The following is a 23,158-nucleotide window of genomic DNA, read 5'->3' as shown; positions in this document are numbered from 1 at the left end:
CTCCATGCTACTGAAGAGGAAGACTACATAACTAGTTCAGTCAATCACTGAACCAAGTGAAAACAAGAATAACCAGTACCTTTGGAGGCTTATAACAGAATTATTTTAATATAGTATTCAAAGATTCAACCTACTGAGAAAAATTGCTGAAGGAAAATAGTAGCCAACAGAAATCAGCCCTGAAGGGACCCAACTGTTGGGTTTAGTAGAGTTCATGTTTTAATTCTGATTACATTTCAACATGTGTATGCATACAAGCACATATGAACATACTGCAGCAGATGTGGAGGTGTGAGATGACAACTGTGGGACTCAGTTCTCTTTTCCACTTTTTTTACAATTGTGTGTGTGTGTGCTCATGCACATATGCAGAAGACAACATGTGAGAGTTTGTTCTTTCCTTCTACCATATAGGTTCTGGAAATCAAATTCAGGTCATCAGGCTTGATAGCAAACACCTTTACCCACTGAGCCCTCTTGTCCACCAGGGAGTTAGTTCTCTCCTTCGACCATGTGAGTCCCAGGGATTGAACTCCTAAGTCATCAGGCTTGCCAGCATGTGCCTTTATCTACTCAGCCATCTCACCAGCCAGGGTTTAGGAGATTTTAAATTAGGTATTGTAAATATGTTCACATAATTAAAAGAAACTTTGTCTAAAAAGTTAAAAGAAAGTATCATGACTCATTAGATAGAAAATAACAATAAAGAGATAGAATCATACAGAAACTGTAGTGCTAAAAATTATTTTAGTGCTCTTTTCCTGTTTCCACCGAATTACCCAGAGGAAGTGGCCAGCTGAGTGCACTCCAGATTAGGCTTCATTTGTAACTCACCACTATGGCCAAGGAAGATGCTGCTACTAAGAGGTGTAATAGACATTAGTACTGTACTGCTTTATAAGCAGTGCTGTCAAACCACCCTCATCCATGATAACAATATGAGGAGATAGTGAAGCTGCCAAAGCCTTAGACAAGCACCAAGCCCATTGGTGGTGGTTTGAATAAGAATGGCCCATAGACTCATATATTTGAATGCTTAGTCATCAAGGAGTGTCACTACTAGAGAAGGATTAGAGGACATATGGCCCTGTTGGAAGAAGTGTATCACTGGTGGTGGGTTTTGAGGTTCAAAAGCCCAAGCTAGGCCCAGTGTCATTCTTTCTTCCTGCTACCTGTGGATTTGGATGTAGAACTCTCAGCTACTTCTCCAGCAACATGTCTGCCTGTGTACGTCATGCTTCCCACCATGACGATAATGGACTAAACCTCTGAAACTGTAAGCAAGCTCCAATTAAGTGCTTTCTTTTTATAAGAGTTACATGGTCATGCTGTCTCTTCACAGCAATAGAACAGTGACTAAGACACCATCTTTGTATGGTTTCATCCAATTGTGATGAGGCTATCTAAAGAATAGAAAGAAAAAAATTATAGAAAAACACTGAGGCTTATGGTGAGGTCTCCTTTTCCTCCTCTTCAGTGGAGTCTGTTAAGGATTTTTTTACATATAAGATCATGCTATCTGTAAGGAGAAAATTTAATTGTTTTGTGATTTGGATGACTTTTATTTATTAATTGTTCTGGCTTTATCTTCTAGTAATATATTGAATACAACTGGCGAGAGTGGGTATCCCTGACTTATTTATAACATTAAAGGAAAAGCTTTCAGATTTTTCAAGATTCAGTGTATTAGCTGTAGGGTTGTTATACATAGCTTTCAATGTGCTCAGGTATATTCTTTTCTAGTTGTTTTTGTCATGAATGGATTTTAAATTTCATTGGATTTTTTTCTTCTAGTGAGATCACCACATAGGTTTTATACTTATTCTGTTTTACATTAACTACTACCATACAATGAACCATCTTTGCACTCTACAGATAAATTCTATTTAATTATGATGTATGATCCTTCTTCTCTCCCATCCATGCTATCTGAAATTTAATAGTAAGTAAACGAAATATAAAATTAGTTTGACTGGTATCAAAGTTAAAAGGAAATAATTAGTTAATACAACATTTAAAATTATAGAATCACTAATTTTAGAGTTCGAGAAGATTTAAGAAATCAGTGAGGTCACCTCTCTATTTTCCCATTGAAAAAAATTACGAATCAAAGAGGTATATTTACTTGTCCATGTCATGCTATATGATACTGAGCTTGCTTAAAGAAGAAAGCAATCCTAGAAGAGTTCCTTTAGGTATAGCATTTTTGTAACAAGTGTGAAAGTTGTGAAAAACAAAATGGAGTCATTTATGACAAAGTGTAATAATCAGGAAACCAGGAAGAGAGGGGTCCTCATGCAAATTTGACTGATTACACAAGTTATCACAAACATTGCCAAAATTGCAACCTTGAACAAAGAAATACTTCTTTCTACAAGGATGTCTACCCAGCAATTACTGTTCAACTCTGGACTGACATGTGTCCCCCATTACTGAAACTTTTAACTAAGGATAATGCTTTCAAAATAACATATGTAACTTTCTTGGTTTTGCCTTAAAAAACATTTATCTTCTTTTGCCTTCTTAGTGTGCTTATGGTCCATTGTAACACCCACAATAGCAGACTGTAATCTTGTCATTTCTGATTCAAATCTTTGTTTTGGAAAGTCAGTTTTTCTATCACTCATTTGAGGATGATAAAAGGATAAATGACCCTTTTAACCTGTTATTAAATTTGGATTGCTTATATTTGGTTGAAGAATTTTCAGGTATCTTCATCATGGATACTGACTTGTAATTTTCTTTTCTGTAGTGTCCTTGTCTGCTTTGGCATTAGAATAATGCTTACCTCATAAAGTCAGTTTGAAAATATTCTTCCTCTTCAAGTTTTAAATAGTTTGGAAAGGAATGACATTAACTCTACTTTAAATGTTCATGAGAATTTATCAATGAAACTCACCAGCCTTGCCTCCTTGCTTTTCTTGGTGGAAAGGTTTCTGATTATTAATTTAATTTCCCCATGCATTATTGGTTTGTGCAGATTTTACTTCTTTTTGATCCAATCTTAGAAAGGTATATTTTTCTAAGAATTTATCCATTTCTTCAGGTGATCCGATTTGTTATCATATAATTGTTCATGGCAGTCTCTTATAATTCTAGCTATTTCTCTATTATTTGCTGTAATGACCCTTCTTCATTTATAATTTTGATTATTTTTCTTAATCTGCCTAAAGGCTTGTAGATTCATCTTTTCAAAAAAAAATCCTAACAGTTTTGATTTTTTTTTCTATTTTCTATTTCACTAATTTTTGCTCATTTATTTTTTCATTTTGATGGTTTGGGGGGCTTAGTTTCTACTTTTTCTACCTCAGGCACAAAATAAAGTTGTTTATTTGTTATCTTTGCTTTTTCTTGATGTGGACTTGTGTGTGTGTGTTCATGTGTACATGTACACACATGTGACGCTAGTGCATGTGTGGGCCAGAGGTGAACATCAGGTGCCTTCTTCAATTCTCTCCAACTTATTTTTTGAAACAGTCCCCCACTTTACCTGGAGCTCACTCATTTGGCTAGACTGGGTAGCCAATGAGTTCCAAGGATCTGTTTGACTGACTCCCCAGTGCTGGGATTACAGGAATGTACTGCCACATTCAAATTTTTTACTTGGATGCTGGGGATCTGAATTTTGGTCCTCACACTTGCATGGCCATGTGCCTGTATCCTCAGTGTGGTGGGCTGTAGAGACAAGAGGATGGCTGGGGTCTGTTGACTTTAGGTTCAGTAAAAAACAAAACAAAACAAAACAAAACAAAACAAAACAAAACAAAACAAAAAAACCTGTCTGTCCCAAAGGAATAAGGCGGAGAGTAATAATGCAGAAATAAAACATTTTCCTCTGGCCTCCATGTGTATGTATGAGCAAATCCACCCACAAACATACATGTTCACATACCGTATGTATACAGAGACACCCCCATCTCCCAATTCACACAGAGTTTCATGGAAAAAAGTATTATGGACAGAAAAATACTAAGCACAGAAATTTGAGAGGAAAAAAAGAGCAAAGTTCAGTCAAATTGTACAGTAATGTGGGTGGGGATTGAAGATGCTTATGTGTGGAAAAAGAGTGATGCATAAATTAAAGCTAAGGCCTTAGACTAGAAGACAGATCTTTGTTAGAGTCACTAACACAGGCACTATGGATGGGTCTCAATGTGTCACAGTATCACAAACAATAATCTTGTCAGTACTCTTGTTTATATCTTAGGATGTCCTACAAATCTCAACCAGGTGAAACAAGGGCCCCCAAAGTTGCCTGACACAGTAGATAATTGTTTCCTTAATGGATAAATACCTTTTAATTGGGGAATATTTAGAAATTAACTACAGAAATGGGAACAGTAAAAAGTGTTACTGTGGGTATAAACAGTATCACAAAAGATGAGATACTTGCATTGTGATTTCAGACAGATGATATCACTAAGTGTGTGCATACATATACATTAGCATCTATTATGATGCTACTACAAATAGTTCCAATGAGAATAGAAAAATGGATGATAAGAAAATCACGAAACTACAAGTGGAAAAAAATACAATTCCTTAGACTAGAAACTAAAAACCTAAATTAGAAACTTGGCTTGGCCCCTACTAGCTATGAAAATCTCTTAATACCCAGTAAAGCCTCAACTGCATCACTTCTAAGACATAAACTATAATAGCATTTACCACATTTATTTGAGAATGATAGGAAATAGGCTGGGGTCTCTTAATGGATTAGTCAGAGAGCAAAAAGGAGTAAAAGTATTCTAAAAGCAACATTTCTTCAAATCCCTTCCACATTCTTTGTGATTCACAAACTGTGACTTTTCTTTTGTTTTTTGTTGTTTTTTTGGAGGGGGTTCCCAAATTGAGAATTTCAGTTCCTCTAGATCAGTGCTATCTAACAAAACTTTGGGTGATGACAAGAATTATCTAAATTTGTGCTACCAACATGTAGCCATTAGCAACATAAAGCTACTGAACACGTGAAATGCGGCTGATATGACTAAGAAGCTAAACTAAAAAAAAATGACAGCTTTTAGTGAGATCATAAAATTTACTCTTCTAATGTATACAATTTGCTGGGCTTTAGTATACTCAAAGTTGTGCCCTGATGAGCAAGCACTATTCCAGAGACCAAAGAAGAAATCCCATGCCCAGTTACAGTTACTCTTCAGCCTGTCCTCCTCACAACTCCTGGTAACCACTAATTTAATTTCTCTCTCAAAAGACTTATTTATTCTGGAAATTTCATAGAAATGAAATTATATATCATGTGATATTTCTGGTCTGGTTTCTTTCACTTAGCATAAGTTTTAGAGGGAATCTATGTTGAAAATAGTACACATATTTCACTCCTTTTAAGGCCAAATAATATTTCACTGTGCAATTACCACATTTTCTTAACTGTTCATTCACCAGTGAACACTGACTGGGGTTGTTCATACATCTTGACTATTATGGATAACATTAGTATGAATATTTTATACTTATAATTTATTTATGAGTTTTATGCAAATATAAGTTTATAATTCTCTTGGCTATATACCTAGTAGTGGAATTGCTGGGTCATATGAAACTATAACTTTTTGAAGAATTGACAGCATATTTTCCACATTGGCTGTACCATTTTATATTCTCACAAATCTACAATCTTGTTATCATTCATCTTTTGCAAATCAATTAAGTATGTTCTTTGACAATTTCATATATATATATATATATATATATATATATATATATATATGGCATTCTGGTTACTTTCTCCTCCCATTCTCTTTTGTCCTCCTCCCATTCGTGCGAACCCTTCTTCACTCTCACCATTTTGCCCAGATTCAGGACTTTTGGTTTTCTGACCCATTTAGTTTAACTGGGGCCACCTGTGTAAGCACAGTCACCCACCTTTGTCGTTCTAGCCATCCTAAGTGTAGTGTCTGTCACTATTGTTTCTTATTTGCATTTTTCAATGACTTAATGGTGGACACTTTTTCATGAGTCCACTGGCGATTTAGAAATCATTTGGGGGGAAAGTACAGTTTAATGAGTTTTATTTAACAGTGACTAACCGGAAACAGCTGCATCCTAGCAGCTACCATACTCCCTACCTTTGCTCAAGGTCAGGTGGGGTTAGTTAGTTGACTGAAAGTCAAGTCTAGCCTTGGTGATTGCACTAGATCAGCTGTTCTCAATCTGTGGGTTGCGACCCCTTGGGGGGGTGTTAAATGGCCCTTTCACAGGGGTCACCTAAGACCATCTGAGGACACAGAAATTTACATTACAATTCATAACAGTGGTAAAATTACAGTTATGAAGTAGCAATGAAAATAATTTTATGGTTGCAGTCACCACAACATGAGGAACTGTGTTAAACGGTCACATCATTAGGAAGGTTGAGAAGCACTGTACTCAGTGGTCCTAGTGGAACAATTAATAATCCAGCAAGGAGAGAAGAAAGGCAAATCAATGCAAAGTCTAGAAAAAGGTGTACCTAGTATAGAGCCCGATGCTTTGAAAGTTCTCAAAAATTAGGGAAACTAATTAGTTATTAGTACTAGATAAGAATCTACCATTATGTTCAATATCTACAATACAATTCTAAGTTTACTAATGTGTTCAAAGAGGCACCATGAGACTTCAAATGCTTTTGAAGCAGGAAAATATTAGTACTAAAAGAAAACAGACTTCTTACCTGGAGACCAAGGTGCAATCTCTATTTCATAATGAGTCTTATCTGATACTACAGCATAATCATTCTTAAAAAACATTCTTTGCCTACTAAGAAATTTTGAATTTGAACATTATAGCCTTGAAAATGGTTCAAAACACACATTCAGCAGAATTTATCTACAGCAGTTGCTTCTCTGAAAGGAACACTCAGCTCCCAAGCATAACTGGCTGCCAAGGAAGTGAGGAAAATTACTGATGCTTACTTCCGAATCTGTAGGGCTGTCCCAGACACCTCTGTACACAAGGACACAACAACACAGCACAAACCACCAGATCATTCCTCTTACCTAAAGCATAGTACGATTTACCAAACTTTTATCATCATCCACCCCTGACCTCTATTTCAGGTAGATAAAACAGAAAAGATGGGGTTGTTCAGATGATTCCTGTGGGTGGATTGTACTGTCGGGAAAATTATACCACTACCTTCTTGTAAAGAGTTCACCTTTTAGTCATCGCCATAAATAATTTTTAAAAATCTTCATTTCCAACACTATTTTGAGGAAACTGTAAAACTCAAATTATCTGACAGATAGGCTGCCTTGGGCAATAGACCTGAATGACCACATTCTGTGTACTTGTCTTTGTCTGTATCTCTCTCTTTGTATCTCACCACTGGGATGAGTAAGTAGGGCAAAAGGTATGAATTAAGTTGACTGAAAAAGTCTAAAAAACTAAAAGCGTATTTCAGTCATGTCCATTGTCTGGGATAAATCATGAATCAAAACAAACTCAGAAGATAGCTCAGTATCACTTAGTTAAGTCCTATTTTCTAACTTACTATTACCAAGCACAAAAAGGGCAATGTAGAACATTAGTCATTGAGTTAATAAGTTGATATTAGAGAGACAAATGAGCTTGTAGAAATATGAGGGTCATATGTAAAGGCAGACAAGGGTATCCACATAATGATTTTAACTACTCACAAAGAAACAATAATAAGATTCCATCTCAAGCAGGGATCAGTGAGCTTTTTGTTTACAGGACCAAATAACAAATAGTTGAGGCTCTATGGACAATGGTCCTACATAACTACTCAATTCTGCCTACAGCATAAAAAGCAGCCATAGACAATAAACAGGTAGTGAACCAATTTAGGCTATAGACCATCATTTACTGATTCAGGGTTCTAAGAGGGTAGTTCTCCAAATTTGGTGTGCATCAGAATTCTCTTGGAGGGCTTGTTAAAACAGTGATAGTGGTATTCCATTCCCCTATAGTTTCTGATCTGATAGGTCAAGGTGAGGCCTGATATCTGCCTTTCTCCCCGTCCCGCCCCCCAAGACAGGGTTTCTCTGTGTAGTTTTGGTGCCTGTCTGGCTCTGCCTCCCAAGTGCTGGGATTAAAGGTGTGTGCCACCACCGCCCAGCGAGATCTGCATTTCTAATACATTCCTAGAATGCTTAAATTCTTCCTTACAGGCTAACCAGATGTTGAAGAGTCTAAGTTCAAATGTAATTGGACACAAATGTTTCTCATGTGAAGTTCCAAATTTGAAAGTTCAACCAAAATACTTTTTTGGTTTTTCGAGACAGGGTTTCTCTGTGTAGCTTTGTGCCTTTCCTGGAACTCACTTTGTAGACCAGGCTGGCCTTGAACTCACAGAGATCAACCTGCTTCTGCCTTCCGAGTGCTGGGATTTAAAGGCATGCGCCATCACTGCCGGCTTCTCTTTGCTTTGACTACAGTGTAAATTTATTATTGCTCCATCAGTAAAAAAAACATACTTCACCTTCAGATAGTCAACAGTTTGACTTAATATGTTCTAAGTCCTACCTAAGAGGCAAAGCATATTATGTAATGCTCATAAAGACAACACAAAATCAGTTTAAAGACAAAGGCGGAACCCAGCAAGATGTGTGTAAAGGTACTCACTGCACCAGCCTTACAACTTGGGTTGGATCACTGAGACCAACAAACAGGGTGGAAAGAAAGAACCCAATCATACAAGCTGTCCTCTGACCTCCACATATGCACTGTGGCCACTCAACACACGCGCACACACACACACACACACACTCACATACTTTTTTGAAAGGTAAATCATCAAAGAAAATTCAACAAAGCCCATTTCTAAGTAGATGTGCTTCAACAAAACTTATATAATGTATAGGGCAATTTAAAATTTTTTGAAAATCACGCCATCTTATGCTCATAAGAATCTCATAAAACCAGCAATGCCAGTTGCTTTTGCTTTATGAGCCTGTATGTGTGTGTATGTACATGTATGCCATGTGCATTCAGTTATTCACAGAGACCAAAAGATAGCACTGGATCCCCTGGAGCTGGAATTAGAGGCACTTGTGAGATGCTCAACATGGGTGCTGGGAACAGCACTTGGGTCCTCTGCAAGAACAGCAAGCTCTCTTAACTGCTGAGCCATCACTCCAGCTCCCCATTCTTCTTTTATAAGATGAAGAAATAGAAGAAAATAATCCAAATACTGATGTCTTGTGAACTATTATTTAATAATTTTCCAACAGGCATGGTGGCATATGCCTTTTCAGCACTCAAGAATGTGAGAGAGATAAATTTCTGTGAGTCTAAGGTCTGCCTGGTCTATATAGTGAGTTCCAGGCCAGCCAAGGAGACCCTGCCAAATAAATAAGCAAACAAACAAACAAACAAACAAATAATTTTAGAAATAAAGTTTCTTTGGAATACTTATTTCTCTTGGCCTTTTTTAGAGGGGTGCATTTTAAGAGAGGTTCTTACTCTGTAACCCAGTCTAGCCTTGAATTTACAATAATCCTCCTGTCTCAGCCTCTCAAGTGCTGGAATTGCAGGAATGAGCCATCATGCCTAGATTGACAATTACTAAATTGCATTTTCCCCAAAATCCAACTTACAGTTCTCTCTGTCTAGAAATGGATCTGGAAATGAGGGAAAATGTGCTAATGAGGCCATCAAGTCCATATTCATATTTGTAAGCCTAATACTGAAGCCAACAGGGTAAGTCAAACCAAGAAACCTGAGGTTCCAGATGTCAACTAAAGCCCACTAAACCTGCTTACAGGTCACAGAATATGAAGCATGATCCAGCAGTATAATGGGAACACTCAACCACAGAAGAAATATTATTGTTGAGAATCTAAAAGGTGTAGCAGCAAGCCTTGAATGCTTCCTCTTCAGATTTCCAGGCTTTTTCTGCAATGATGATAACAAAGCATTTTCACATGAATAGACATTTTCACAGATCAGTTTAATTGCCATGAGAGAAATCTTCTTAAAAAATGTTTGAGACTATAATTATAACATTTCTCCTTTCCATTTCCTCCCTCCAAAACCTCCCATATACTCCTCCCCACTCTCCTTTAAATTCATGGCCTCTTTTCTTCACTAATGGTTATTGTATGCAGGTATATACACGTATGTATATACATATACATACATACATACGTGTATATATATATGTGTATATATATGTGTGTGTATATATAACACATACACAGATATATTCCTAAATTGAACCTGCTCAGTCTGTATAACGCTACCTGTATGTGTGTTTTCAGGGCTCACTGGTTGGCACTGGACAACCATTTGGTGTGCTCTTCCCTGAGGAGGGCCACCTCTCTCACTCCCAGTGTTCCTCAGTTGTCTACAGTTCTTTGTGCAGGGCTGAGGCCTCATGGGCTTTCTCTCCATCCAGTCTGGCATGCTCATTGGTGTCATCCTTGTTTAGCTAACATTTGGGCAGTCATGTTGGTGAGACTTATGAGTGTGGCTTCTGATAATACTAGGAGACACAACCTCACTTATCTCTGGCTCTTACAATCTTCTCACTCCTTCCTCAATGTGCCCTGAGCCTCAAGTGTGAGAGCATTTTGTAGATGCATCCATTGCAAGAAAGCTTTTTAAGAAAAAAAAAAGCATAGCTCACAGCATGCACTATTAGTAAAGATTTTTTCCTCACATCTTAGCATACGTTAAAAATATGTTGATTATAGTGTGAGCTAAATATATTCTCAATCTGACCTGTTATCTGAATAGTACGACTTTTTTTAAATTCATGTGAAATATACGTAAGAATTCTCAGTGAAAACAGCTTACTGCTTATTTTACAAGCATCTAATTACAAGTAATTTAATTTAAAAGAAAATATTTATTAAAAAGATAATCATGCTGGAGTGATGGCCCACTGGTTAAGAGCACACGCTACTCCTGCAGAGGATCCTAGTTCAGTTCCCAGCACTCACATAGCTACTCATAAAAGGAAATTACTCCCCCGCCCCCCAGCTGAGGACCGAACCCAGAGCCTTGCGCTTGCTAGGCAAGCGCTCTACCACTGAGCTAAATCCCCAACCCCGAAATTACTCTTTTTAAAAACAATAATATCAAGGTGGGCATGGTGGCCCATGCCTTTGTCCCAACAATCAGGAAGCAGAGATATGTGGGTGTCTGTGAATAAGGCCAGCCTGGTCTACATAGTTGAGATCCTGTCTCAAAAAAAAAGGATAATCTCAAATTTAATGTCATATTATACTGTTAGGGCTACAGCCTAATTAAGATGATATTAAGCCTAAGTAGACTACAGGAAGTTATTCATATACAAATAAAGTCAGACAATCTCCTTTTAAACTAATGAGTTAAGGGAGAAAGGGAGAGCCAGTGAAACTTCTAACCTAAATGATGCAATATAAACAACACTGTCCAAGGATCATAGGAAAAGACCCCTTTAACTCTCCTCCGAAGAAAACCTATTTCCATAGAAGTGGTCTAAGTAGACCACCCTCTTCAACATGATGATCATTCTTACAGAGTGTGCATTTGGGTAATTTAGAGTCCGTGGCCAATCTTTCACAGACTACAATTTTAGGGTCTTTCTGTCTCATTTGTCCTCAGTTAAGATATGAAATTGCTGTCATAACAAAATTTGAGAAACTACTACACTATAAATTTAACAAATCTTGTATATAGCTATTTTTTAAATACATATCATGGGGTTTTCCTTTTCTTTTAAAAAAATACCACAATTTGTATTGTATGTATATGTGTACACACACCAGAGAACAACTTGCAGGAATTGGTTCTCTCCTTCTACCATGTGAGTCCCAGCAGGAATCAAACTCAGGCCGTCAGGCTTAGTAGCAAGTACTTTACCTCCGAGCCATCTCACCAGTCCTAGATTTTCCTTTTTTCCTCATGAAATCTCACATTATGAAGAATTAATATTTTACCAAATATCCAAATGCAAAAGTGTGATACAAAACTCTCTCTTTTAACAAAATCTTTGGTGCTTTTTACAGCACTGTAAAACTACAGCCTAGGACACATTTACAAGTAAATTATGAAAACCTGTAGACTCAAAGAGTATCTTTGCTAGTACATAACAATTTTTGCTAAAAGACACTAAATGCTCTTGAATATATTTTTAAAACTTTCCTAAGAGTTATTAGAGTTCCTTTACCTGAATTCCTCTACTCCTTCTTAGAAATGAGGAAACAGGCCTAACATTTCAAAAATTACCTAAGGAGAAGACTAACAAACCTTTCAAGTTCCATGTCCTCTACAAAGATTTCCTCAACTTTATTTTCCTGCTAGGTGTCATGCTGTCTCTGGATTTCCCCTTAATACACTCATTCAATAACTACTGCAGACTTTCTGCATGCTGGGTAAAGAACTTTGCAGAGACAGCAGTGTGAGCAAGACAGCTGTGACTCTTGCCTTATCAGAATTCAGGAACTACTGAGATATGGTCTAAATTAAACATTTCTCTTTTATTGATACAGAGCTCCTTGAGGCTAGAGAATCCAAGTGTTTGCTGAATAATAATAATGCAACTAAAATAAAAACATATAGACATTTCCATAGATGTAATATCTAATCCTCATAATCTCCCTAAGAAGAATATACTATCGTTTTCATTTTACAGGCAAAGAAATTAATGATCAGAGATGTTAACTAATTTGCTCATGGCTTCACAGCTACAAATGAATGAATAGATACTAACATCTCTGATGATTTTACCTACACAGTAGGAAAGGATGTTCATTTCACTATATTATTTATATAACAGAGCATGTGTTTAGCACTGAGAAAGTACACATCTGAAAATTGTTGAAACTTATGTTCATAACTGCCAAAAGAAATTTGAGTATGGCAGAGACATTCTACAAATAAAAAACACTTATGTTGCACTTTTAATCACTAATCTATGCACATAGGCTTGTGAAATAGATATCATTCCTTCTATAAAGAAGAAAATGGCTACACTGTGCCTAAAGGTGACTAGATCAGATCTTAGGGGACTGGCTGCCTTACAAGCCACAAAGCAATGGAATCATATATTCAGAGGAAACAATAAGATAAGCAGGAAGGCTAAAAAAACTATATTTCTTTAAAGCACAAATGTGAACACATGAAGGAGCAGTGAAACATTGGCTATCTGCATAATATAGCAGAGGTAGACACCTCTGTAACTGAATAAACCCTCCGTTCATTTAATAAGCAGTAAAATCTACATATGGTTAAGTGATGTCCTAGTTTGTTTTCTGTTGCTGCAATCAAACATGGACCAAAAGCAACTTGGGGGAGGAAAGGGTTTATTTGGTTTACATGTTCCAGTCACAATCCATCATTGAGGGAAGTCAAGGAGGAACTCAAACAGGAGCAGAGGCAGGTACTATAAAGAAAAGCTGCTTACTGGCTAGCTCAGTCTGCTTTCTTATACAACCCAGGACCACCTGCCAGGAATGGCATCACCCACTTGAGCTAAGCCCTCCCACATCAATCATTAATCCAGAAAGTACCCCACAGGTATTCCTACAGGCCAGTCTGATGAAGGCATTCCTTAGTTGAGGTTCCCTCTTCCCAGATAACTCTAGTTGGTGTCACAGTGACAAAAACTAACCAGCACAAATGACAACAATCCCATCTTAGATTGACATACACCAAAATACATATTCAACTTGTGTGTGTGTGTGTGTGTGTGTGTGTGTGTGTGTGTGTGTGAGAGAGAGAGAGAGGGGGAGGGAGAGAGGGAGAGAGGGGGGAGAGAGAGAGAGAGAGAGAGAGAGAGAGAGAGAGAGAGAGAGAGAGAGAGAGAAAGAGAGAGAGAAGAGAGATTATTGTTGTTTATTTTGAGACAGGATCTCATGTAGCCCAGGGTGGCCTCAAATTCAGTGAGGCTGAGACTAGTCTTGAACTCCTGTTCCTCCTGACTCTATTTCTCAAGTTCTAGAATTATAGGTGTGCCCCACCATGCCTAGCAATATAGTATATTTTGGAGAAGAAACCACAGGGGAGAGAGAAGAAAGAATGGAGGGACAGAGGATGAGTACGAATCACTTACTGTACATGATTAAAATAATCACAATAACGTTTATAAAGCCAAAAAGCTATACTAAAAGAAATATGAAATCTGGTTAAAAACAGAATGTACAGGTACCTAATAACACAAGAAGCTAAAATGAAAAAAATGTATACCTAGATACAAAACATATATTGGCTTAAGTACAATTAAATAACCATTTGCTATTGTGACTAGATGAACAATTAATTAAAATTTAGAAGGGGAGGGAAAGAGGCTGAGAAAGGAGAGGGGAGGAGCATACTATCCAAGAATTCTTGTTACTAGAAAGAATTAAGAGCTCTATAGTGGAATAATTTTAGAAAACAACATTTGTGTGATAAATACCAAGAACTTAAAGTAAAACTTAAAGGATCAAATATTTACTTTGTCACTCAATGAAAGGCTTCCATCTAATTTATGGTCATACACACGCAAGAGAACAAAAATGGCATTGTTTTGAGAAAATCCAACTATTTTACTTAAAAGCTAGTAATCAAAAATGTACAACACAAATACAGTGATAAAGAAATCTATATTAAAAATTTGCAACTAAAATAGAAGCCCCAAAATGTGAAAGCAGAACATCTCATCAGCTTGGTGGCTGGTGACAGGCACTTTGCTCTACAGTGGTAACTGTACAAAAGTAGCCTTTTGACTACTTAATTGAACAGTGCGGGTGACCAGCTGTGACAGATTCAGAAGCTGCAGTTTAGGACATGGTTTTCAAAATCAAAATACAAAAGAAATCACCCTATTCTACCCTCCAACAAATGCCTATTTCTGAAAACCTCACTACTTCTAGCTCAGAAATGTAAAATAATTAGTCTGGAAAAAAAAAAACACTTCAAGAGTAAAGGGGATGAAGAACGTTTCAAAACCAATTATATTTTGGACAGATGGTCAAGATTCCTTATTTCCACTGCTAAAGAATACACAGATTTATCAGTTAGTCTGGTAAATAATATTTCATTACAGAGCAGTGGTTCCCCAACCTTCCTAATGCTGCGACCCTTTAATACAGTTCCTCATGTTGTGACCCTCAACAATAAAATTATTTTCATTATTACTTCATAACTATAATTCTGCTACTGTTATGAATTGTAATGTAAATTTCTGATATGTAGGAGATCTGATATACAACCCCTATGAAAGGGTCATTTAACTCTCAAAGGGGTCATGACCCACAGGTTGAGAATCACTATCATAGAGCAAGTGAAAAAAGAAGCAATGAAAGAAGGAATATATATTGTACCAAAGAGGTGAGAAATGTAACTGGAAAGTACATCTTTTATAGTAATCATCTTTTATAGTAATACATTTGCAAACTGAAAATCAGTCTTATTTTAAAGAAGTCCAATGCAGTCTTTTTCACAACCTGAATCACCAGTAGAATGTGGCCGAAAGGAACAATCTTTAGAAGCAGATCCCATGTGATCTTGGCCAGATTACACCTCACCACCTCTTGTGCTCAGTCTTCTCTGTAAAAGGGTTAAATTAAATGAGATGATACATGTAAAATGCCTAATATTAGAAAGATGAGTCAATGTCCTTTGCCAAATAGTCATTAGGTTATAAAACATTATTTATTTTAAAACTTATTGTGTTAAAGTTCCCTTAAAGGTGGTTAAAGTATAAAACATTTACAAAAAGACAACCATTCAAGCACAATCTCAAAGCAATGTGGTATACCTATTTCTACAATGTATTGATCATAGCTATAAATAGAAATGCAAGAACTTTCAATGTAAAGGAAATATCTAAGAACACAATTTAAAGGAAATTAGAAATATAGTCCATTGTGTGAAGCTTATATACACAAGAGGAAAATGGAAGGTGAACTGTACATGTCAAAAATGTACACAAAGTATGTTTCCATTGTGGAAGTTAAAGAAATCCACATGAAACACTTAGGAAGAAGTTGCAAATGACAATTCCTAAAGCAACTGCTAAAAATCTACAATAAAGTGATATATATAAGTAACTGAAGAGCTCACTTCCCCCCAAGAGGGCTCCAGAACCAACTGCTCAGGAATAAGACCTTACTTGTCTCAAAATTTTGTAGGTTGTCTTCTATGGAAGGGCAGCTGAATCTCAAGTGTTGGAATTATCTAGATTCTTAGAAATGTAGCTGGTGACTGTGTGTTTCATTTGCCTTACTACACGGCTATTGCTGTGATCATGTTCTTTTTTCTTGTAACACTACTTGCTTTTGTAAATTTTTAAAATCATTCAGACGTACACATGACCTTTTCCTAACATTAAAAACTAGTTTATGTACAGTGTCTACTTAAATTTTCAGAAAGGTTCTTCTATATGATGTAACATTCCCCCTGAGGTACTAGAACTCCAAATCACTGAGATAATCAATACATGAGAAATCCAGAGTGATTAGTACAAATCAGTAAAGCTGATTTTTCCCTCTATGCTTAATCACATATTTTATATATTATTAACCCAGTATTTACATAAGACTGCATTTAACTCAATTCTCTGGCAAATTGCATTACTGTAGTCACAGGTACAGAACTTAAAGTATGCAAGTAACTTAACCATTCTCTTTTAATCAAATGTTTGTGCAAACAATCCATACTAAATTAATGAATTTCTTATTAAATTAAGCCATTGTAGTAGAAAACTATCATCAATGGTTATTGAAGCAATCGTTGTTCTGTGTTGTTCTCAACATCAGACAATCACCATGTTAGCATTAGACGAGTGTCATAAATCAATGTGAATCTTAAAAGGCCCATGAAACCAAAGCCAAACACAGGCTGAAACTAAATTCTTACACAACAGCCTCAGAGACAGAAGTGCATAGAAGATAAAAATCCATGTTTTGGTCTGGTAGCTTAAATGCATTACAAAATATATTTACTCTACTTTGTAAAAATTTTAATCCTCTAAAAAGCTAGTTCCAGAATGCTTCATATATCAGGTAAGTTTTAAAATAGTGACTCTTCACACAAGATTCATTTCGTTTTAAAAAAATACCTGACATGTCTGTCCCAGAGATTCTGCCTCTGTCACAGGGCCCTGGCACTGATCATTTTTAAAAGCTCCCCTGACAGTTCTAATATGCAGCCAGGTAGAGCACTACTACTTTAAACTAATTCAGCCTTTTGGTACACTAGTTACTCCAAGGTTGATAAATCGACTTTTTGTCTTTAAATGTGATTTTATTAACACTACTCCATTTATTCCACACCTAATGAGTGACTCTTACATTGCAGGCAGTGTGTTTAGCAATGGAGAAAGATGTGTGTTATATATTCCCCTGCCTTCCAGAAGCTACCTATTCGCCAGGTAGAGAGACCATAAATAAGTAACTGTAATTAAATATGACAAGTGCTCTTGGGGTGTAAGCAAATACAGCAGGCCGGGCAAACCTGCAGGTCATCCTTGAGCAAGGGTCATGCTGCATCATTCCAAGTTTAGTCTGTCTTAGCAGAGTAGGAGAGGCAGAAGTTACAGGTTCCCAAACATCTTAAAATCCAGGACAAATCTTCATCCTATACAAGTTCAAAACTGTACATCGTGTGATCCTCTTTCAAAAACACTGCTTCTGCCAGAAAGATGGTGGGTTTTTTATGTTTTAATTTAAATGAACTGTTTTAAAACTTCTTTCATATACTATTACTGGTTTTACATTTACTATAAAACTATAAATCTGCAAAAGGGACAGTTATGACACAAATTAATCATTAATTTGTATTTGCATAATACCTTTTCTTTCTAGTAATTGCTACATTTGTTAGGATAAGAAGTTTGGGAACTAGATGGGTGTGGTAGTACTGTACAATCAATCCCAGCGTGTAAGAGGCAGAGGCAGGTAGATATCTGTGAGTCTGAGGCCAGCCTGGGCTAGACATAGTAAGACCCTGTCTCAAAAACAAAAACAAACAAAAAAGGAAGTTTGGGATTGTAACTGAATTTACTTCAATAACTTTAAAGATGCCATATGAAAAATGTTATGGAAACAAGAGGCATTGAAGAGTTTTTGCACTTTCAAAAAAAAAAAAAACCAGAGGGAGTTTTAATTTTTTAAAGAGAAATGGCATCTTTCCAATCTTTATAGTGAAGATATATGATTCTTTCAAAAATAGCTTTAGCAACAGTAAAGGTTGCAACAACTACAAAGAAAATATAATCCAAATAGCATCTCCCCACAAACCTCCCTACCTTGAGTCATGTTCTTAACCAAGAAAAAGACACCTAAGGTTGGGGGTCTATTACATTGGAATTAAAGCCAAGTGTGGTGGCACACACCTTTAATCCCAGCACTCAGATCTCTCCTGTGAGTTAAGAGCAGTCCCATCTACATAACAAGCTCCACGCCAGCCAGGGCTACATTAGTGAGGCCCTATCTCAATAAACAAACAAACAAACTGGAAATATCCTTGACACCACCAATAATGCCTAGCTCATAGAGGATGAGTGAGTAGGTGGATAGGTGGGCAAAGGAGTGAGTAGGTGGCCAATATGTCTTGAAAACCGAAATCTATTTTAAAGAGCCTTAGTGAAATTTTAAAACTATTAAGACATTGTGGCACGAACACAATTCATGATGCTAATTTCATATGAAAGAAAATCAAAATTCTGTAGAGTCTGGATAGAAATCAACAAAAAGATTTTCAGGATGAATGATGATCTGCAAGGCCTTTCTGTTTAAGCTCATAATTGAACAAATCCTTAGTTTAAATGTATGCTGTCAAGGTCCCTGCAAAAAAAAAAATCTTAAATGAATTTCAATTTCAGGATCAATATATACTGACACAATTTACTGGAGAAACCTTCAACCTTTGCACAGCGTAAGGAACACTATCATTACATTCTTTAACGCTGAGACTATCTTGTCATTTATAAAATGCCATTTCTTGAAATAATGAATCCAAGTCAGATTTGTAGAATGGGAATGAAATCTCACAGTTCACAAAAGTGCAGGCAGCCACTGACTACCTAGCATCTCAAAATTAGCTTGTTCTTCCTCCTTATGCAGCTGCAAAACAACAGAACAGATCAACTTAATTCTACCAGGGGTGTCTTCTGAAAATATTTTAGCAATTTTAAGTCAGCACAATAAAGACCACTAACACAAAGCTGACCACTTTTCAAAATCCAAAGGGATCAATCACACTGTCATCCTTTCAGACCTGAAGGAATCAGAACCAGTCACCAAAATTGATTCAATGATGGCTATTTTCCAACATCATAATATATGCAAGCATCTTAATTCCACATTTTCCAAGGATCAACTGCAGGCTCACTTACAACAGCTATAACTAAGATACAACAAATATCACTCACTCACACATGGTCATTTGGGTGGTCTTGAAAAACATCTAATTTACCTTCTTTGTGTGCTCTTAACAATGAAGAAATGGAGATTTTTGATATTTTTTCTCTAGAAATGTGGTCGTCGTCGATTGTGGCTATTAAGCACTTAAAATGTGGCTAATCCAACTCAGGCAATAAATTTTGCATTTTGCTTAATTGATTAAAATTTAGAAATAGTAAATTCAGTTACTGGAAAACTTTTATGTATGTTTGGAACAACTTGAGTATGTGAATCTACTTTTGCACATTCAAATTTTATGAGACCTAAATACAGATCAAGTAGTTCTGGGGAAAATTCAGCTTAGCGTCAGAATTGAGATGTGCTGTATAAAACACACATTGGATTTCAATGACTTAGTATGAAACATGCACAGCATTGCAAAAAAATTTCATGCTGAAATCACTAATTCAGATGTAGTGTATTAAATAAATATTTTACTAAAATTAATTGCACCTTTTTGTTTGAAATCGTTCTAATGTGGCTACTAGAAAATTATACATTACACGTGGCTCTCATTAGATAGCTTTGGACAGCGCTGCTCTAGGGCACATCCACGACTCTACCAGACACATTTGGACATCTTCCTCCTAACAGACAGGCTGGCCATTGAACAATGGGGCAAGGAGTAATGCGTCCTCGAAGCGTTTGGATCTACGTATGGAAAGAGTGTAGCAAGCTCAACCCACAATTTCACCCTGTGAGCAGCAATGTAATACCTCAATATGGAGGAAAAAAAATGAGTTATCAGTACTCAAAAAATTGAAACTGAGTATACTGCAGACAACTTAAAAGAGGTAGAGCCAACTGCTCTGTCTTGGTTTCATTTCCCAACTGTGGACCTTAAAATAGACAATAAAGCACCGCTTCCAAAACGACGTAAAATATTCCAATACTAGCTATCTAATGAGCCCTATTAAATAAGCAAAAATCGCTCTTAAATCTTATCTCAACTTCCAAAGCCACAGACTACACGCTGAGCTAGGAAATCAACTTCAGATTGCCAGCATTTCCCTCACAAGCAAATTAGCAGGATTGTGCACTTGGAATATTGTTTGACAAGAATGAAAAGGAAACAATTCAAAACAGATTTCAGGACTGGACAATTAGATGAGGAACTGCAGATTTAATTCTCAATCAGTACTGTGATTAATCTGATTCCCTGCTTTTCCCTAGTGTAATTATACAACACAGATGAAAGGATGAGCATTTGGACTGTCAGTTCTATATTTTAGACCAGCCCGGTGACTCAAAGCAGACGGCTCTACCACGCTAACCACCATCCCAACAACAGTGGAAGGGAGCCTCGAGCACTGATTGTACAGTCATTGCATAACGAGGCATTAAAAATTTGGGTGCCCCTAACTCTTTCTACGTTCGTATAAGGCAGGTGAAGAATTTGCTGAAACTGGACGCACCCGTCTTCAATGACCCTCTTAAATCCGGGCATGGGGTGAACACAAAGGCATCTGTCTAATATCCTGGCACAATAGACACACACCCCACAATTAAAAACCCTGGACGCGCTCTCTCGCTCTCTCCACACAAGCACACGAAATGCAGGCTGCTCTTTTCGTAAAAGGTCTATGGTACAGGAAAGGTAACAATAACCCCAACTGTTCCCAGGAAGCAACTATAAAATCGGTCCTGCCACGTCCCTGTGTAACCGTCAGATAAAATGCAGGGAGCCCGCCCCACGCCTTATGGGGTGGCCGACCCGGGCTCGTTGGCCTCCACGGGTGGCGGAGAAGCCCCCAGACCCTCTCCTGGCAGGAGACCCGGGTACACGTCTATAAATACTCCAGGGTGAAGAGGACGAGGGAAGCAGAGGGGAGGGAGAGAGGGCAGGGGGCAGGCCCGGAGCGGGTGCGGGAGGCCCCGGGCATCGCTGAAATGCATTTTTCCACACTCCCGCTCCCTCGAGTGGAGACTCACTTGCCGATCACCTCGCACAGCTCGTACACATCCTCGAACAGCACGTCGTCGTCGGCCATGGTCCGGAGGGGACAGTGGCCGCAGCGTGGAGGGTTCTGAAAACTGGGTTGGGGGCGCCCAAGAGCTCAGTGCCCGGAGCTCCGGGCTCGCGTCCTCTCCACCGGACCCGCAAGCCCTCAGTGCAGAGGAAGCTCAACTGGGGCCGCGAGGCCGGGAGACTGCAGCGCCTTTCCTCCGCCGGCTGCCGCCCCGGCGCGGGCGGCGGGGCCGGGGCGTGGGAGCGAGGGCGGCCCGGGCCCGGCGCCGCCCGCCCGCCCGCTGCTCTTGGCGCTGTCGCTCGCCGCCGCGCTGCCGGGCGTGCGGACCCTCGGGGATCGCGAGGCGCCGCACTCTCCGCTCGTCAGCCCGCGCGGGCCGCGAGGCCGCGACCGCTCCCTCTGCCCGAGACCGGCTCCGGCGCGGGGCAGCTCGGGCTACAGGGGGGGCCGCGACAGTACCATGGAGGGAGGATCGTCGCGAAGGGAGGTGGTGGCGGCTGATCGGCGCTGGGGACCAGGAGGCGGCGGCAGAGACGCTCCCTCCTCCTTCTCCTCCTCCCGCCGCCGCCGCCGCCCGCCCGAGTGTGGGAGGGGGCTTCGCGGGATGAGTGTTCAGTACGGGCGGGAGCCGCGACCGCTGCCTTCAGCTCCTCCCCTCAGCTTCAGCTGCCGCCTGGCTCACAAACCCGGTGCAGCCGCCCCGCGCAGACTAGCCCTCCTCCCTTTGGCCCGCGCGGCTGCTAGACCCGCAGGCCCCGCCCACTCCGGCCCTTTGGGAGGCGGGGACCGGGGAGGGAGGCGGGGGGGGGGGGCGGGAAGAGAGTGCTCCCTGTGGCGCATGCGCACAGTGCCCGCAACGTCACGAAGAACCGGCCGGCGCGGGGAATCTAGAGGGCGCTGGGGGTCGGCTAGCGGAGCTGCGCGAGTTGCAGCTGCTGAGGTGGGGCTGGTGGAGGTCGTCGCCACTATGCCCAAGCTGCGACCAAGTGGAGAAAAGGGGCTGGGGACAAAAGGTCCACAGCAGTATGCACGTTTTGGGACAGCGTGCTCAGCACTCTGGCAGTTTTCGCCCTTCTTTCGTAACCTCAGGAAGCCGTTCCCAGTTTTTGGCTGGGAAAAACGCAGGGAAAGGGTTCTAATGAATGGGAAAGCCAGAGAGGAGGTGGAGAGAGATTGTCACTCAAGAAGGCACTTGGCGGCGGATGCTTTTAGTGCCACCCTGCCATTCTTTAACGAAGATGAGGGCTGGGGGAGGGGGAGAATTGTCCAAGGAAAGGACCAAACAAAAACTGCAGAGGAAGGTGTACAACAACGAACAGTGAACTAGAGAAACAGCTTCGCCTGCCGCCTGCTCCAAACTCGCCAAATATCTATGCAGTGTCTATTCCTGCTAGACAAAATATAGAGACGGGTCAGGAAGATAGTGACATAAGGAGACTTTAAAACCACCGTATATTGTTCCCCAGCCCCAGCATCTACTTTGTTTACTGTACTTCCTACAAATGTTGGAGTTCTCAGCATAAAAATGCAACTAGAAGGAATGGACGCATAGGGTCAGCCACGGAGTAAAGCTGTGGGTGTTGCCGCTGTGCTAGGTTGTATGCAATATGAAGATTTCTGTTCAACTGAGCATGTGCAGAGTGAGCCAACGCCATGAGACAGGTATATGCCTTAGTTGAAGACCAATAAAAAAGAAGTCTTTGTTCCTCCACACAGCAGAAGTGTCCAATTAGTTCATAAGTCAGCTTTCCAGAAATCATCTGTTAAAATTCTCAGCGCGGTATTTTTAAAGCAGTATTTGCCAAAGTGCAGGGGGCAGGGTGAAGACAGCCCTTTCAGAAATGATCTGCACAA

The 23,158-nt window shown here is 39.2% G+C and overlaps 1 protein-coding gene across 3 annotated transcripts in view; it reads right to left on the bottom strand.

Moving 5' to 3' along the window:
• Cask (calcium/calmodulin dependent serine protein kinase) overlaps positions 1-21,497 on the bottom strand; it is a 338,698-nt gene extending 317,201 nt beyond the window's left edge. For all 3 annotated transcript variants that reach the window (XM_059249986.1, XM_059249987.1, XM_059249988.1), the window contains exon 1: positions 21,267-21,497. In XM_059249986.1, the coding sequence (XP_059105969.1) occupies positions 21,267-21,325 (59 nt within the window). In that variant the 5' untranslated portion in view covers positions 21,326-21,497. The remainder of the gene's footprint in view (positions 1-21,266) is intronic.
• Positions 21,498-23,158: the final 1,661 nt, after the last annotated feature.

The sequence above is a fragment of the Peromyscus eremicus genome, chromosome X (assembly GCF_949786415.1).
Source record: "Peromyscus eremicus chromosome X, PerEre_H2_v1, whole genome shotgun sequence".
NCBI classification, from domain to species: Eukaryota; Metazoa; Chordata; class Mammalia; order Rodentia; family Cricetidae; genus Peromyscus; species Peromyscus eremicus.
This window is presented reverse-complemented; position numbering and strand designations above follow the sequence as displayed.